At 66.5% G+C, this 17,047-nt stretch overlaps 1 protein-coding gene across 1 annotated transcript; it reads right to left on the bottom strand.

Annotated features, from left to right (window-relative positions):
• Positions 1-15: 15 nt before the first annotated feature.
• PTPN23 (protein tyrosine phosphatase non-receptor type 23) lies at positions 16-16,055 on the bottom strand. The gene is given in 26 exon segments (XM_061997426.1): positions 16-404; positions 407-692; positions 780-893; positions 2,557-2,695; positions 2,793-2,897; positions 3,212-3,393; positions 3,479-5,261; positions 5,369-5,548; positions 5,768-5,919; positions 6,039-6,193; positions 6,347-6,667; positions 7,360-7,505; positions 7,641-7,706; positions 7,994-8,108; positions 8,213-8,292; positions 8,504-8,562; positions 8,968-9,024; positions 9,210-9,257; positions 9,550-9,681; positions 10,219-10,299; positions 10,672-10,803; positions 11,317-11,366; positions 12,149-12,225; positions 13,089-13,216; positions 13,921-13,995; positions 15,948-16,055. Coding segments are annotated over 26 exon segments (5,115 nt in total). The 5' UTR covers positions 16,032-16,055; the 3' UTR covers positions 16-36.
• Between the last annotated feature and the right edge of the window lie 992 nt (positions 16,056-17,047).

Here is a 17,047-nt window from a genome sequence, read left to right as displayed (position 1 = left end):
AGCTCCAGCCACCCAGCAGAGCAAACTCGCTTTATTTTAGTAGCAAAGAGCTGAAAAAGTCAGTTGTGGGGGAGCGGGAGCGCGGGCGCAGCCGCGTCGCACCTGTACAGGGAGCGGGGTGGTCCCCGACGCCGAGGGGCGCCCGGCGGGAGCAGGGCTGTAGTGCTGGAAGGGGCGGGGAGGGGGCTCAGCACATCCCCACCAGCCCCCCCTCAGGTCTTGTTGAGGGTCCAGAGGGGGTCGAGCATGCTGAGGGGGTCGTCGCTGGGCCGTGGCCCCCGCAGCCCCTCTCCCGCCTGCAGGAAGCTCTGCTTGCTCATGCGCTGCTTGCCCCTGAGCGAGGCGTCCAGCGAGAAGGCCTCGGGCGTGAGCGACGCCAGCAGCTCCAGCGAGGAGCAGGACGGGGCGGGGGGCGCGGCGGGGGGCTCGGCGCTGGGCGGCTCCGGGGGGGGCGGCCCCGGGGCGGGGGGCTCGGGGACCCCCGGCCCATCCACGGCCCCGTCGGGAAGCGCCGGCAGCGCCTCGGGCAGCGTGGGCTCGGGGCAGGGGGCGGGATCGGGCCCGCAGAGCCCCCCGGGCTCCCCCACGGCCCCCCCGGGCTTGACGCTGAGCTTGGCGATGGTGGCCTGGATGGAGCTGATGGGCACGTCCCCCCCCAGCACCAGGTCCTGCGGGTCCTGGGGGAAGTAGAGCTGGAGGAGGAAGAGACAGAGAGAGAGAGAGAAGCCCCGTGAGCCTGGGACTGTGTGACCCCCCCTCCGACCCCCAGCTGTACCCACCTTGGGGGAGGCGCTGTTGGGGGCCTTGGGGGCGGCGGGGGCTCCCACGCCGTGGCGGTGCAGAACCTGCTCCACGTGCAGCAGGACAGCCTCGAAGCAGAACTTGAGGTGCAGCTGCAGGGGAGGAACCACAGAACGTCAAGGGCTGGAAGGGACCTGCAACGCTCACCCAGAGCAACCCCCCTGCCAGAGCAGCACCACCTAGAGCAGGGCACACAGGGACTGTCCAGCTGGGTTGGGATGGCTCAGAGAAGGAGCCTCCACAGCCCATCTGGGCAGCCCCTGCCAGGGCTCCCTCACCTCAACAGGGAAGAAGCTTTTCCTTGTGTTGCTTTGGAACCTCTCCTGTTCCAGCTTGTCCCCGTTGCCCCTTGTCCTGTCACTGGCCATCCCTGAACACAGCCTGGCTCCAGCCTCCTCACACCCACCCTTGATGGGTTTGTAACATGACTGAGCTCAGCCCTCAGGCTCCTCTTCTCCAGGCTCAAGAGCCCCAGCTCCCTCAGCCTTTCAGCACAAGGCAGATGCTCCACTCCATCATTCCCCAGCCTGTGCTGGCACATGGGGTTGTTTTATCCCAGACACAAGACTCTCCACTTGCCCTTGTTGAATTCCATCAGATTTCTCTCTGCCCAGCCCTCCAGCCTGTCCAGCTCTGGCTGAATGGCAGCACAGCCTCTGGGGTGGCAGCCACTGCCCCCAGGTTAGGATCAGCAGCAAACTTGCTGCCAGTGCCTCTGTTCCCTCAGCAAGGTCACTAATGAACAGGCTGAACGGTGCTGGGCCCAGCACAGACCCCTGAGGGACTCCACTAGACACAGGCCTCCAAGCAGGCCCTGCCCCACTGGTCACCACTCTCTGCCTTCTTCAACCAGTTCACAACCCAGCTCCCTGCCTGCTCACCCAGCCCACCCTGCCTCAGTTTTGCTGTGAGGTTGCTGTGGGACACGGTGCCAAACGCTTGACTGAAACCCAGATAAACCACATCCACTGCCCTGCCACCATCTGCCACCTGGGTGCAGCTTCATAAAGGCTCTCAGGTTGGTCACACAGGACTTCCCCTTAGTAAAGCTGTGTTCACTGCTCCTAACGACCCTCAGCTGCCTGCAGACAGCGCCCAGGACAAGTTGTTCCATCCCCTTCCCAGGGAGGGAGCTGAGGCTGACTGCTCTGGCATTACCCAGCTCCTCCTTATTACCCTTTTTGATGGCTGGAGTGACATTTGCTCTCCTCCAGCCCTCAGGCACCTCTCCTGTTCTCCACCACTTGCTGAAGATGATGGAGAGTGGTTTAGCAAAGACTCCCCCCAGCTCCCTCCGATGGGAGTACATCCAGACTGCTCAGCTGATCCTGAACCCAGCCCTCAGCAACCAAACACAACTCCTCCTTTAGCCTGACTTCCCCTGGAGTCTGGGGCTCCCGAGGACAGGCTCCAGCAGTACAGACAGAGGCAACGAAGGCATTCAGTACCTCTGCCTTCTCTGTATCCTCTGGCACCAGGGCCTCATTCAGCACTGGGCCTACATTGCCTCTGGCATTGGTTTCACCTGCACTGTATCTGAAGAAGCCCTTCTTGCTGTCCCTGACCTTCCTTGCAAAGCACAACTCCAGCGAGGCTTCAGCTTTCCTGGCCGCCTCCCTACCCCCTGACAACAGCCTTCCATTCATCAGCCTTCCAGCAGGAGGAGGAAGGCAGAGCGAGCTTCCTCCTTGCACAGCCGCCCCTAGAGTCAAGGTTGGGGGGGGCTTCATGCCCCTCCCCAGAGCCCCCCCTTACCTTCTCCTGCAGCATGTGCTTGCGCTGCTGCCGCAGCCGCTGCACCAGCAGCCCCAGGTCAGGGATGCCGTTGCCCGCCTCCACCTCCTGCATGGCGGCGTAGAGCAGGCAGAAGGCCCCGGTCCGGCCCACCCCTGAGCTGTGGAGACACACACAGAGCCCCCCGGGGCTGTGAGAGGCCCAAGGAGGGGGACAGGACACCCCCCAGCCCCCGGGAGCCCCCCAGCCCCGCTCACCTGCAGTGCACGACGATGGGGGTGTGCAGCGGGCGCTGGTGCAGGTAGTGGCTGTGCACCTCCTGGATGAAGCGCAGGAGGCTCCCCTTGCTGTCAGGCAGGCCCCTGGGGGGGACAGGGCGGGGAGGGGGACACTCAGTGGAGGGGGGACACTCAGTGGGGAGGGGGGACACTCAGTGGGGAGGGGGCACTTGTTGGGGAGGGAGGAACAGGGGCTGGAACGAGGGACATGCCCACTGCGAGGGGAACCTGCTGCCAACCCCTCCCCTGTTCCCCACGTCCTGAGCAGCCCTGAGGTTCCTCCCCCATAAGGAAGGAGCGGTTTGGGGGTCCCACTGGGCAACATGAGGATCCCTCCAACCCACCCCCAGCTGCAGCGGGGCCCCTCCCCACTCCCCAGTGCCCCCCAGTTTCCGTACAGCTCCGGCCAGGAGGTGAACTGGAGGTGGACGACGGTGCGCTTGAGGCTCTGGTCGCGGTACTGCAGCGTGATCATCCTCTCGACGTGGGTGGGGGTGACCTTGAGGCTGGTGAGCGCCAGGGTGACGGCTCCGTGCGCCAGGGGCTGGCCCCGCTCCGCCGGGAAGTACCGCAGCACCTTCTGCTGCCGGCGGGGAACGGGCCGTGGGTCGGGCGCCCGCGGCCCCCCGCGGCCATCGCCCTCCTCCCCCAGCGCCCAGCCGCACCTTGTCCAGCTCCTGCTCCGACACCAGCATGACGACGACCGACACCTTCTGCTCGTAGATCATGAGCCAGAAGTCGGCGGCGGTGCCGAGGAGCGGGGCCTGCGTGGCGATGACGGTGGGGCAGTAGGGCGACAGGTCCTCCACGCGGCTGGCGTTGATGTAATCGTCCTTGCCCGAGCGCAGCACCACGCGGTTCCTGTCGTACGGCATGATGTCCTGGTGCCGGTTCTTCATGGAGTAGCAGCGGGCGATGGCGATGGAGAGCTGCCGCGCGTCCCGCTCCTGCGCGTCCTGCAGCTCCTTCCAGAGCAGGTCGAGGCGGGAGCTGCCGCCCGGCGCCGCTCGCTCCAGCCCGTCGGCCAGCGCCCGGAACCGCTCCAGCTCCGAGCGCAGCCGCGCCACGCGCTCCGGCTTCTCGTACGGGTCGCTCTCGATCAGCTGCACGGCCTTGGGCCTCTGCCCCTCCTTGGCGTCCGCCTTGGTGGGCTGCAGCGGCGGCTGCCCCACGGCCGCCTGCGAGCCGCCGTGCTGGCTCTCGGGGCTGGACGACAGCAGGTCGTCGGTGCAGGAGCTCTGCCGCGGGAACGCGCCATCGCTGGGGCCCGGCGGCCGCTGCGGCGGCGCCGGCTGCGGGGAGGGCGCCGGGGACGGGACGAGGGGGCCCTGGGCGGCCCCTCCCGCGCCCTGCAGCCGGGTCAGCCCCGGGCTGGGAGCCGGGGGGACGTGCGGGGGGCCGGGGGCGGCGGCTGGGGGGGGGCCCGGGGGCAGGCGGCTGGGCGCAGGGGCAGGGCTGGGGCAGAAGGGCAGCGCGGGGGAGCTGGCGGGCACGGGCTGCAGCCCCCCCAGGGCGGCGTGCAGGGGCTGCGGGGGGACGCCGGGCTGCCCGGGGGGCTGGGGGAAGGGCAGGGCCCCCGGGGGGGGATGAGCGAGCCCCTGGGGGGGCACCTTGTCCTGCCCCGGGAGCTGGTAGAGCTGCGGGGGCAGGGGGGGCTGCCCGGCGAAGGGCTGCTGGGCGAAGCGGGCCTGGGGGGGCGGCGGGGGCCGAGCGGGGGGCTGGAAGGGCAGCGGGACCGGAGCCCCCGCCGGAGGCAGGAAGGGGGCCGGGGGGAACTGCTGCGGGCCCTGCGCCCGGGCCGGCCCCTCCCCGCCGGGCTGCAGCTGCGGCGCGGGGGCGAAGGCGGCCGGGGGCTGCCCGGCCGGGAAGGGGCGCGGAGCCGGCTGCCCGAAGGGCCGCAGCCCCGCCGGCGCGTAGGGGAAGGGGCCGAGCGGCAGGAGGGGGCCGGGGGCGCAGCTGGCGATGGGCGCCTGCACGCTGTCCACCGTGCTGGTGGCCAGCCGGGGCCCCGCGGCCGCCTCGGCGCCCGTGTGCGGGCCGTGCGGGCCGAGCGCGGCGGGGAAGGCGGCAGCGGGGTGGGATGGGGCGGCGTGCCGCGGCGAGGAGCCCGTCGGGGGCCCCAGCGGGGCTGCGTAGGCCGGTGGCAGCGGCGCCCGCAGCAGCGCGGCCGCGGGGAACAGCGGGGCTGGTGCCGAGGGCTGCAGCGGCGCTCCCGGCAGCCGGTACTGCGCGGCGGGCGGCGTGAAGCGGGCGGCGCCGGGCGCCAAGGGCTCGGCGGGCCGCGGGGCCGGCGGCAGCAGCGCGGCCAGCACGGCCGGCGGGAGGCCGCGCAGCTCCTCGGGCAGCTCCAGCTCCGCCCCGGCCTCCCCGGGCCCCGGCTCCGGCGCCTGCCGGGGCAGCGCGGGTTTGGGGGCGGTGGGTCGCGGCGGCGGCTGCTTCTTCATCTCCCTGCGGGGAAGGGCGTTGGGCTCAGCGCGGGGCGGCCCCGCAACCGGCCCCGGCACATCCCACCCCCATCCAGGGGGCTCCCCGGGGCCGGGCTCGGCGCCACCTACTTCTCCAGGATCTGCTGCCTGTTGGCCTCGGCGGCTCGGCAGGCGGCCCGGGCCTTCTCCAGCAGCTTGGAGGCCTTTCCCTCCAGGTCCGTGTAAAAGTCCTTCCCCTCCTGCGACTTCTTCATCAGGTCCTCGTAGGCTTCGTAGGAGGCCACCAAGGTCTGGACAGTGGTGTTCCACCTGCGGGGGACGGGGCAGGGGGCTGAGCAGGGACGGCAGCACCAGGGCTGGGGATCCTCAGCCACCAGCAGCCACCCGGGAGCAACACCACGGGCAACAAAGCAGCTGGACGTGACAAGGGAGGGACAGGGAAGGCTGTGGTGAGCCCCCACCTCTGCTGGGGTGGGCAAGGCTGTTGCCATGTGGCCAGAGCCCCTGCACCCTCCTCACAGCACTCACTTGTGCTCCACCTCGGCCAGGCCCTTGCGCACAGCCGCGTACTTGACGTTGGCGTCCGTCAGGGCCTTCAGGACGTTCTCCTGGGCAGCCAGGTTCTGCTCCAGGTACACCTTGATCTGGTCGTACTTCTTCAGCTGCTCCTCAAAGAGCTTCTGCAGAGAGAGTTGGGGGGCAGCTGAGGGGCTGCAGGAGGCTTGAGGAGGCGGCCAGGCTGGGGCAGAGCTCCTGCCACAGCCCTGTGGGGCGGGATGGGGCTTCCCCAAACGCCCACCTTCATCTCGGAGCGGTCGGTGGTGACCAGGGACGTGGTGATATCATCCTTCTGGATCATCTCCCGCAGCTGCTGCTCCAGAGACGTCCTCTGGTCCCTCATCTCCTGCACTTTGGCCAGGATCCGCTTCAGGTTCTGCAGTACCTGCTTGTCATCTGCAGGATGGGGAGGGCTGAGCCACCCCTCTGCCCCGCCACGGGACTGGGGGGGCAAGCAGCCAGCCCAGGGCTCGTCCTGGCCCACCTGGAGCTGCTCTCATGTGGGGACAGCGACCCCCAGCGTGGGGAGGGGAGGTGCAGCGCACTGACCTTCGGTGAGGGCGGGCGCGGGCAGCGCGGCGCGGACGTGCTCCAGGGGCCCGCTCAGCAGGCGCAGGTTGCCGATGTGCAGGTTCATGGCCTTGTGCAGCTCCGTGTTGGTGTAACTCGCCTTCTCGTGCACCTCCACGTACTTGGAGCACTCCTTGCTGACCTCGGCCAGCCCCGGGCTGGGCTGGGGAGGGGAACCCTGGGCTGGAGGCGCCTTCCCCAGCAGCTCCTGCAGCTTGCGCTCCTGAGCCTCGTCCTCCTCCAGCAGGTCTCGGATCTCCTTCAGCGAAGCCTCCACGTCGGTGAAGACCCCGGAGAGCACTGGAGGGGAGAGACACGGGTTGGCAAAGGGCTGATCCAGGCTTTCCCAGCCCTTGCCTGCTCCAGGTCTGAAGCTGAAGAGGCCATAGAATCATTTATGGTTTGAAAAGCCCTTCAGGCTGCTGCAGTCCCAGCCCTGCCCTCACTCTGCCCAGCCCAGCACTACCCCACGGCCCTCAGCACCTCAGCCCCACGGCTTTGGGATCCCTCCAGGGCTGGGCACTCCCCCAGCTCCCTGGGCAGCCTGGCACAGGGGCTGACACCCCTCTCAGGGAAACAGTTCTGCCTCAGCTCCAGCCTCAGCCTCCCCTGGGGCAACTTGAGCCTGTTGCCTCTTGTCCTGTCACTCATCACTCGGGGCAGAGACTGACCCCCAGCTCACTCCAGCCTCCTGTGAGGGAGTTGCAGAGTGCTGCTGTCTCCTCTCAGCCGCCTCCAGGCAGCAGCCTGAGGAATAACTGTGGCTGTGGGCGAGCAGAGGCGAGCACAGCACAGCACAGGGTGGGCTCAGGGCCCGCTGGCACATGGGAGATGCCCGTCACGGGCAGGGGACAGGGCTGTGAGGAAGCAGCACCCCTCAGAGCCACCCACCAGGGAAAAACACGGCTGTGGGAGCTCAGGAACGCGGCTGTGGGAGCAGGCAGTGCCAAGGCCCAGCCCCCAGTGCCAGCCCCCAGCCCCAGCGTGCCCACCCTGCATGGACTGCACCAGGTTCCGGACGGTGTCGGGGCGCACGCTGAGCGCCGCGCACTTCTCCATCAGCACGGGCGGGATGTGGCTGTACATCTCCAGGTTGTCCACGCTCTCAGGGTCCAGCTGCATCGAGTCCATGAACTGGCTGCAGGGGAGGGACAAAGGCCCTGAGCGGTGGCAGAGCCTCCTGCCCTGCCCCCAGCTCGGGACGCAGCGTCACCCAGGGCTGAGGGATCGGCGGCGGGGGGCAAAGGGCCCCGAGGAGGCAGCTCACACTTACTCCAGCACTTCGTTCTTGGCTTCGATCTTGGCCATCACGTCTCTCAGCAGCTTGGCCTTCTCCTCACTGCCACGGGGGGGGGGAATAAAAACACAACCCTTGAGTGCTGTGGCAGGAGCAGGAGAGGCTCTGCCATCAATGAGGAACACCCCAGCCCCCTGGGAACGGGTCAGAGCCTCGGGGGGCAGCAGGGACAGCCCTGTCTGCCAGGAGGGACTGAGGGCTGGAGCCAGGCATGAGGGTGGCTCCCCAAGGAAGCCACTGTGGCTGGCACAGGCTCCTCTCTCCCTGCTGAGCCTGGCTCTGGGGCCAGTGGGCCGTCCATCATGCCCGTGCCAGGGCTTGGCACACACCTGTAGAGGGAAGAGGCCTCGTGGGCAGCCATGGGCACCAGCTTGGCAAAGATATCGGGGCCCGTGACGGCTGGATCCGTGGGGTTGACAGGGAGGGCTTTCACCAGGGGGGCACCTGGGAGGAAACACACAACACACACCAGGCTGAAACCTCCCCAGGGAGCTCAGCCCCATGGCACAACCCCTGGGGTCCCCACAACCCTGAGTCACTCTCTGTACCTTTCACAGACTGGAGGGTGTCCAGTGCAGGCACAGCTTCGTGGTAGATGAAGTCATTGTCCTTTTTGGCTGAGTTGTACCTGCAAACAAGGAGTGATGCCACGTTGGGAGGGCCACGGTGTTCCCCCTCCAGCCCCACTCCTGGGGGGCCAGGCCCAGAGTTCCTTGGGCTTGTGCTGAGGAGAGCAGGTCCCAGGGGCCTCAGGGCTGCCTGGGGACATGCCCTGGGCTGCTCTGCCCTACACAGCAGCAGGCTGGTGGCACCCAGGGCTGCCCTGTGCCCAGACTCACTTGCCACCAATCACATCCATGGTGAACCTCAGGGCCTCCTGCACAGTTTCTGGCTGGCCCTGCAGAAAGGAGAGGGAGTTAGCGCAGGCAGGGAGGGGGAAACTGCTGTCCTGCAACCTCCTGCAGCCCTGTGTGCCCAGCAGGCAGCAGCAGCCACATCAGCCACCCTTCCTTGTGCCACATGAATCAGAATCACAGTCATACCGACAGCTGCCCACGGGCTCCTGAAGGGCTCAACCCAAACCCTCTGCAGCCCGAGCGCCTGGGAGATGCTGGAGCCGTGGGTTTGGCTGCATGTCCCAGAGGGAAGCAAAGCAGAGGTTTGCCAACCTGCTGGAGGGCTGGGAAAGCTTTTAACCTGACCCCAGTTGGCATCTCCCCAGGTTGGCATGGCACTGGGCCCCGCTAGGGCCCGGGGAGCAACCTTCAGCCCCAGGCACGCGTGGCAGCCCCAGTGTCAGCACCTTCGCCAGCTTGATGGCTTCGTTGAGTTTATCCAGAGCACTCTGGAAGTAGATGACCTGCAGAGAGAACAGGAATTAGGGTGGGCACAGAAGTGGGTGCCAGGGCTCTTCAAGGACACCCACAGGGGGGCAGGACGTGGTTGGTGACAGGATCATGTCTCCAGGAGACCTCCAGACTCAACCCTCTCAGGGCAGGAGCCCCGTGAGGGTGGGCTGAGAAGGGCCCCCTGGGCTCTGCTTACCCTTTCCCCAAACTTCTGCTGCTCCTCAGCCTGCTTTCCCATGTGCAGCTGCAAGAAAACACACATCAGAGCTCTGTAACCTGAGGGAGGTCTTGGAAGCAGGCAAGAATCCCAGCGTGGTGGGGGCTGGAAGGGCCCTGCAGAGCTCATCCAGTGCCACCCCCTGTTAAAGCAGGTTCCCCTCCATCAGGACTCTGCCCTTGCCCTGGGTGACCCTCAGCAGGCTCCTGTCTGCCCAGCTCTCAGCCTGCCCAGCTCTCAGTGGCTGGGCCAGCTCCACAGCAGCCAGGTTGGGAGCCAAGGGCAGGTTCCCCCACTCCAGGTTGCTCTCCCCACTCACATGGGCCACAGCAGCAAAGTAATAGATTTTCATCTGAACCAGCTTCTTCCAGTCCTTCTGGATCTTCCCCAGCAGAGAGGCTGTCTCTGAGTTCTCCAGTGCCCTGCAGGCCTCTTTGTAGTAATCCACCACCTACAGGGAGAGGGATGGGTGTGTGGAACCCTCTGAGCTGCACTACAGAGGAGCTGAGGGCACTGAGGGAGAGGGGGGTGCCCTGTTTGTGCCCCAGGCTGGGGTCACCTCGCTGCCATGGTAGAGTCTCTCACTGATGCACTTTGGGTCAGGGCCAGGGATGAGTGACACCACCACAACAAACCTGCCCCACGGAGAGGGTTTGAATCATAGGATGGTTTGGGCACCCAGCCCAGGCTGCAGGGGGCTTTCTGTGCTGTGAGCACACACTGATGGCTCACAGGCAGCTTTCCACCCCCCAGCACCCCCTGTCCCTCTCCTCAGGGCTGCCCCCACCCCACTCACCCCCAGCCTGTGCCTGGCACTGCCCTGACCCACCTGCAGCCCCTTGGCCTGCTGACACCGAGCAGAGCTGAGGATGTCCTCCTCCATCCCCACCCCAGGCATCACGCCCTGCCATGGCAACAAGCCCTGAGGCAGAAGTAGCCAGAGCTCAGGCTGGCAGGGGCCAGCAGGGGCCAGCTGGCAGGGCCTCACCTGGGCACTGATCCGAGCCACGAGGAAACTCTTCCTGTTGTCCAGCATGGACTTCTCCAGGAGACACTCCTGTGCCTGGCCCTGCCCAAGAGAAGAGCGCAGTTTTCAGGTCCTCCCACACCTTGGGAGAGGGGTATCTGGCCCCATACCAGGCCCCCACCAGCCACAGCCCCTTTCTTGAGGGGTCACCTGAGCAGCCTGGGGATGAGCAGAGCAGCACAGAGCCTCCCCTCTCCCCCAACATCTCCTTCCTGCCTGGGGGAAGGCGCCCCTCCTGCCCCCCAGGAGCCCAGCCCCCACAGACAACAGTCCCAGTGGGCACTGGAGCCCTGTCTCACGTAACACTCAGCTCCTGGACCCCTGAGGGAGCAGCCAGCCCTCCCAGCACCCCTCTCCCAGCCAGCAGCAGCCGCCCTGAGGTGTGGAAGGAGCTGTCCCGGTGTGAGTTCCTACCAGCATGAGGTTGATGTTGAGGTTGAGGATCTGGTGGCTCATGTCCACGCTGTAGGAATGGGGGAAGTGGTCCCTCAGGTAGGTAAAGGCCCCAGCAGCACACTGGAAATGGGTGCAGGAAACCTTCATGCCCTGAGGTGGGGGGAAAGGAGGTGTCAGGCACTGGAGGATGCGGAGGCCTGTCCAGACTGGAGCAGCAGTGAGCTCCCTTCAGACAGGGTAGCTTAAGGTGACAAAGCCCAGCTCAGCAAGGCTAAGACATTCCCCATGCTGCTCCTGCCTCCTCTCAGACCCCAGAAGAAGCAGCTGCCACAAGGCTGGAGAGACTCCTTGGGGCTCACAAGGCCCCAGACAGCTCAGTGCTCCCCTGGGCTGCTTGGGATCGGTCCCTCCATGCTGAGGGTGGAGGGTGAGCCCGGCCAGTGACCTGGGGACAGCAAGGACAGGGCAGGGAAGGCCACAACCATGGTGAGGATGGCCCTTCCTAACACTCTACACAGGGTCACAGCCAACATCCAGAGCTGGTGGCCAGCGTTGAGATGCTGGCAGCCACCCAAGTCACAGAGAAGTCCTTGTTGCCACCAGCTCACTGCTAAACCCCACGGGACAGAATGGCCACTGAGGGAGCACACAGGGGGTCGTTACCTCCTCAGACACTCTCTTGTCCATGGCACCCAGCATGGAGTGCAGTGCACCTGTGGAGAGAGGACACCTGATCAGACCCTGGCACTACTCACAGGGACTGGGAGCTGGTACCAGATGAGCCAAACACTGCAGCAAGGGGGTCACAGGCACCCAGCAGCACCTGGGGGACACAGGGCCCTGGGGTGGCACCAGCATGAAAGTCTGTGCAGGGAAATCACCCAGCATGGGCTGAACAGCCCCAGGGCCCGCAGCTTTTCCTCCTCACACACATGTTCTATCCCCTCAGCACCCTGGGAGCCCTCACTGGCCTCTCTGCAGCAGTTCCCTGTCTCTCTGCAGCTGGGGAGCCCAGCACTGGGCACAGGGCTCCAGCTGAGCAGGCCAGAGCAGAGGGGCAGCACAACCTCCCTGGCCCAGCTGCCCACACTCTGCTGGATGCCCCCAGGCTGCCATTGGCTTCTTGCCCCCCAGCCCACACTGCTGCTCGTGTTTCTCTGCTGCCCACCAGCACTGCCAGGTCCCTCTCCTGGAGCTGCTCTCCAGCAGGTTCCCCCCAGCCTGGCCTGGGGCAGGGAGTAACACAACAGATGTGTTTAAACCACCAAAGCCCCAGTCAGTCCCTGAGCTGCAGCCACAAGCCCAGGGATGGGATCCCTGCCAGCTGCATGATGTGGCTGGGGCCTGAGAGCCCCCTTCCCCTTGGGACTACCAAAAAACCCCACTGTGAGCCATGATAGTCAAGAGTGCAGAGCCAAAGAGGGAGAGCAGTGTGCTGCTGTGGAGGCAGGGGTGTGGGGACTGAGGCTTTCACCAGCAGCCTCCCAGCCCTTACCCAGGTTGTAGAGGATGCATGCCTGCTCGTACTTGATGTCCTCGTGTGTCACCGTCTTGCCTGAGAAGATCTCGGTCCTGTGAGGAGAGAAGCCCAGGTAACAGCTGGAGTGGGAGACACTGGTGCTCCTGGGCACGGTCCATGGGCTGGGGAAAGGATTTGCCAGGGGCTGGGCTCCCTTGGGGGTTGGGGATGGGGGCTTGGTGTCACCCTGAACATTGACTTGAGGTGGAAGAGACTATGGAAGCTGGTGCAATGGCTTTGCAAGCAGGTGGATGCCCTGGTTACACACAGCCCACCACTCCAGGGCACCCAGCATTGTCACCTTATCATAGAAGCATTTTGGGTGGAAAAGGCCTTGAAGCTGCTGCAGTCCTAGCCCTCCCCTCACCCTGCCACAGCCACCACTGACCCACAGCCCTCAGCACGTCAGCTTTGGGATCCCTCCAGGGCTGGGCACTCCCCCAGCTCCCTGGGCAGTCTGGCACAGGGGCTGACACCCCTCTCAGGGAAACAGTTCTGCCTCAGCTCCAGCCTCAACCTCCTCTGGAGCAACTCGAGTCTGATTCCTTTCATCCTGTCATTCATTACTGGGGAGAAGAAACTGACCCCTGCCCTGGCCACCCTCCTGTGAGGGAGCTGCAGAGAGAGCTCCTGTCTGCCCTCAGCCTTCTCCAGGATCAACACCCCCATTCCCTCAGCCCCTCCCCAGCACCCCTGTGCTCCAGCCCCTTCCCCAGCTCTGTGCCCGGCTCTGGCCACGCTGCAGCCCCTCAGTGTCCCTGTGGCAGTGAGTGAGGGGCCCAGCACTGACACAGCCCTGGAGCTGCAGCCTCCCCAGGGCCCAGCACAGGGGGACAATCACTTTGGGTCAGCCTGGACGTTTCAGGAGGCTCCTCAGAGCAGAGCAAGGGCGGGAGAAGCTGCAGCTGCTGCTCACCACGTGATGGGGACGGCTGCCTCCTGCTCGGCGCCCATGGGGATGCGGCTCTGCAGGTAGTGCAGCTGGCCGAAGTACTTGCGCAGCGTGCTGCAGCCCTCGAAGTCTCTGGGCACGTTGACAGCGTTCTGAAGGGGGGAAAGAAGCGTGAGGAGGAAGAAGAGGTTTGTCCTGGGTCAGGATCACACTGATGGGTAAGGTGGTGGGTTTGTGGTGACATTTGCCACGGGCAGAGCCGGGATGACGCGGCACCGCGGGAAGGAGCCTGACCCACGGAAACCAGCTGTGCAAAGCTGCTGGAATAACAGGCCTGTTCTGCTTCAAAGCAGGCTGCAGGGAGCAGCTTTAGGGACCAGAGAATCCCAGAGTGGTGGGGGCTGGAAGGGCCCTGCAGATCTGCTCCAGCCCAGCCCCTGCTACAGCAGCTTCCCCTGGCTCAGGGGGCACAGGAGCGTGTCCAGCTGGGGTTGGAAACCTCCTGAGAAGGAGCCTCCACACCCTCCCTGGACAGCCTGGGCCAGGCTCCCTCACCTCAGCACCAAAGGAGCTTCTCCTCCTGTGCCAGGGGCACTGCCTGTGTGCCAGCCTGTGCCCATTATCCCTTGTTACCACTGGCCATCACACAACAAACACCGGTCCCAGCCTTTCAGCACCAGCACCCCCAGGTCCCTCTCCTGGAGCTGCTCTCCAGCAGGTCACCCCCAGCCTGGCCTGGGCCAGGAGGCTGTTCATTCACTCTGCCTGGGGAGCAGGGGGATGAGGCAGCAGCTCCCCCAGGCCAGCTCTCAGCTCTCCTGGGCCCAGAGGTGATGTAGGATGGAGCCCTGCTCACCTGCCGGAGCAGCTCCAGCTTCCGCAGCTCCTCGTTGTAGTTCTCTGGGTTCTCCCCATAGTTCTTCAGGACAAACTGGAAGGAGGAGTGAGAGCTTGGCTCAGCCTGACACCCACAGACAAGGTTGCATCACATCCCAGCCCTGGAGCTGCAACCAGTAGGTCTCCATGGAGGCCTGGGAGATGCCCCCATGGTGTGTCTGCTGCTGTCAGGGGCATGCACTGGCCTGGGGCCTCTTGGGTCAGCGCTGGTTTGCCCTCCAAAACCCCCTAAACGTGAACCATGGGGCCCTGAGGAGTCAGCACCCTGGAGAGGAGCTGACAGAGACTGGGGAGGTGGGGTGGAGAAGCAGTGGCCACGAGTCACCAGGGAACAGAAGAGAGCGAAGGGAAGTCACTCCAGATTCACACCCAACACCTCTCTGCGTGGGGATGGGAGCAAAGCCCTCATTGAGCACTGGGGGCAAATGTCTTGGAAGTGAACATCATGGCAAGGGCCAAAAGGGAAATGAAGCTGGGCAGTGCAGCCTGACAGGCTCCTCAGACACCACGGAGACAGGCTGGGGCCAGGGCTTGGCCAGAAATGCTCTGGAGGCCCCGGGGAAGGTGCTGTCCCCACTCTCATGGAGGGGACTGTGAGGACTTCTTCCCTGAGAGGGGTGTCAGCCCCTGTGCCAGGCTGCCCAGGGCCATGGGGCAGTGCCCAGCCCTGGAGGGGTCACAAAGCCTTGAGGCTGAGGTGCTGAGGGCCAGGGGTCAGTGGCAGGGTGAGGGCAGGGCTGGGACTGCAGGAGCTTCTGGGCCTGGCACACAGCTGCCCTGACAGCCTCCACACCTTGTCCCAGCTGGCACAGCATGACTCAGCTCCCTGATCCAGAGACACTTTCCCCCTGGCACAGGGACATCTCTGCCACCCGGCTCCGATGAGACACCGGCCCCAGAACCAGAGGGGCTGGAGTAGGTGTGGGCAGGGACATGGGAGAGCCCCCTCCCTCATCCTCCTTCCACATCCATAAATCAGGACTGTCAGCCCTAGGTGGCAGCAGGAAGCGTCAGTCAGAGGTGGAGCTTGTTTACAGCTGCTGAATGAAGTCCTTCACCACCGGCTGGGCGTACACCGGGGCGGCAGGGACACGCCGTGTCCCCTGGAAGCCTCGGGAAGGAAGAGCCCAGCATCTCCCAGGCGCCGAGCCATGAAGCGCCCGGGGCTTTCCGCTGAGCGACCGTCAGCGAGCCCGAGGCAGAAGCAGCGGAGGGGAGGGAGCCGCGAGGGACTGGCCCCCGGAGCTCCTCAAGCCGCCCTCCCCGCGTTACGAACAGGGGGAGCCGGTGCGGGTTTGGCGCCTGTGCGAGTCAGCGCGGTCACACGCGGCGGGGCCGGACTTGCCAACTCACGGCTCAGCCCCGAGGCGGCCGGGACCAGCTCCGCCTGGGACAGCGAGAGCTCCGGGGGCTCCCCCCGCTCCCCAAACCCCGCGGAGCCCGAAGCAGGTCCCGCAGCGCCGAGGAGGCACCGGGGGGGTGCTGAGCGGGGCACAGACGGGCTGGTCGCCCGGCTCGCTCTGTGCCGGGCAGGGCAGAGGCACGGCGGGGTGATGAGGCGCTGCATCCCCGCCCCAGCACCCCCAGGGCCTGACGCGACCCCGGCAGCCGCGCTCCGCTCCTCCGCGTCTCCAGGCGCTCCCCCCGCAGCCCCCAGAGCCCCCGCACTCACCTTCCCTGGGACGCCCCGAAGACGCTGCACCCCCCGCCGCGGCCCCTCCCTGCAGCTCACGCCTTCCCCTCCATCACTGCCCCCCAAGCAACCCCGCACGCTGCCTCCTCCCCCCCGCCCGTCCCTAGGGGTCCCACGCCCCCCGCGGAGCCACTGACACCGCCGCGGCCTGCCCCTTCCCCAGGCCGCCTTCTCCCCCACGGGGCTCACACCCCCGCCCGGTTCCTCCTCCCCGAGCACCACCCGCCCCGCTCCCGGACCCCAAACACCCCTCACCGAGGCCCTGGCCGCCCCCGCCCCAGCCCCAGCCGCACCTTCTTGACGGCGGCGTTGAAGGCGAACTCCCCGGCTTCCTTGAGGTCGAGCCAGATCATGGGCATGCGGGGCACGGCCTCCATCCCGGCCTGCGCCCGCCGGAAGCGCCCGCCGGAAGCGCCCGCCGGAAGCGCCCGCGCGGGGCCTCACGGGAAACCGAGTCCCGCGGGGAAGCGCGGCCCGCCCGTTCCGGGACACGCCCCAGCGGCGCCGCGCCCACGGCGGCGCTCCCGGCTTGGGGTTCACGGGCCGCTCCCACGGCGGCGCTCCCGGCCTGGGGGGTCACGGGCCGCTCCCACGGCGGCGCTCCCGGTCTGGGGGGTCACGGGCCGCTCCCACGGCGGCGCTCCCGGTCTGGGGGTCACGGGCCGCTCCCACGGCGGCGCTCCCGGTCTGGGGGGTCACGGGCCGCGCCCACGGCGGCGCTCCCGGCCTGGGGGTCACGGGCCGCTCCCACGGCGGCGCTCCCGGCCTGGGGGTCACGGGCCGCTCCCACGGCGGCGCTCCCGGCCTGGGGGGTCACGGGCCGCTCCCACGGCGGGGCTCCCGGCCTGGGGGTCACGGGCCGCTCCCACGGCGGCGCTCCCGGTTTGGGGGGTCACAGGCCGTTCCCACGGCGGCGCTCCCGGTTTGGGGGTTCACAGGCCGTTCCCATGGCCACGCTCCGGGTTTGGGGGGTTTAGGGGCGGTTCCCACGGCGGCGCTCCCGGTTTGGGGGTTCACAGGCCGTTCCCATGGCAGCGCTCCCGGTTTGGGGGTTCACAGGCGGTTCCCACGGCGATGCTCCCGGTTTGGGGGTTCACAGGCGGTTTACAGTTGCCCATGGAGATATTAATTGGATGCCTGAAACGCCGCTAACACCATGGTCTGGTGGTTCCTGGCACAGGATGAGCTCTTCGGATGCCAAAGTCCAACCCAACGCCAGGGGGACACGGTCACCTTCCAGACACCAACAGTCTGCCCCGTTCCCTGGGGACACAGGGTGGCTGGGACATGGGGACAAAGCACAGGGACACTGACGACATGGGGACACGGGCACAGGGACAGAGGACGTTGGGATATGGGGATGAAGCACGGGGACACTGACAACAATGGGACA

This window comes from Colius striatus, chromosome 5 (genome assembly GCF_028858725.1).
Source record: "Colius striatus isolate bColStr4 chromosome 5, bColStr4.1.hap1, whole genome shotgun sequence".
Taxonomy (NCBI): domain Eukaryota; kingdom Metazoa; phylum Chordata; class Aves; order Coliiformes; family Coliidae; genus Colius; species Colius striatus.
Note: the sequence above shows the minus strand (reverse complement) of the source record. Positions and strands in the feature narration are given on the sequence as shown.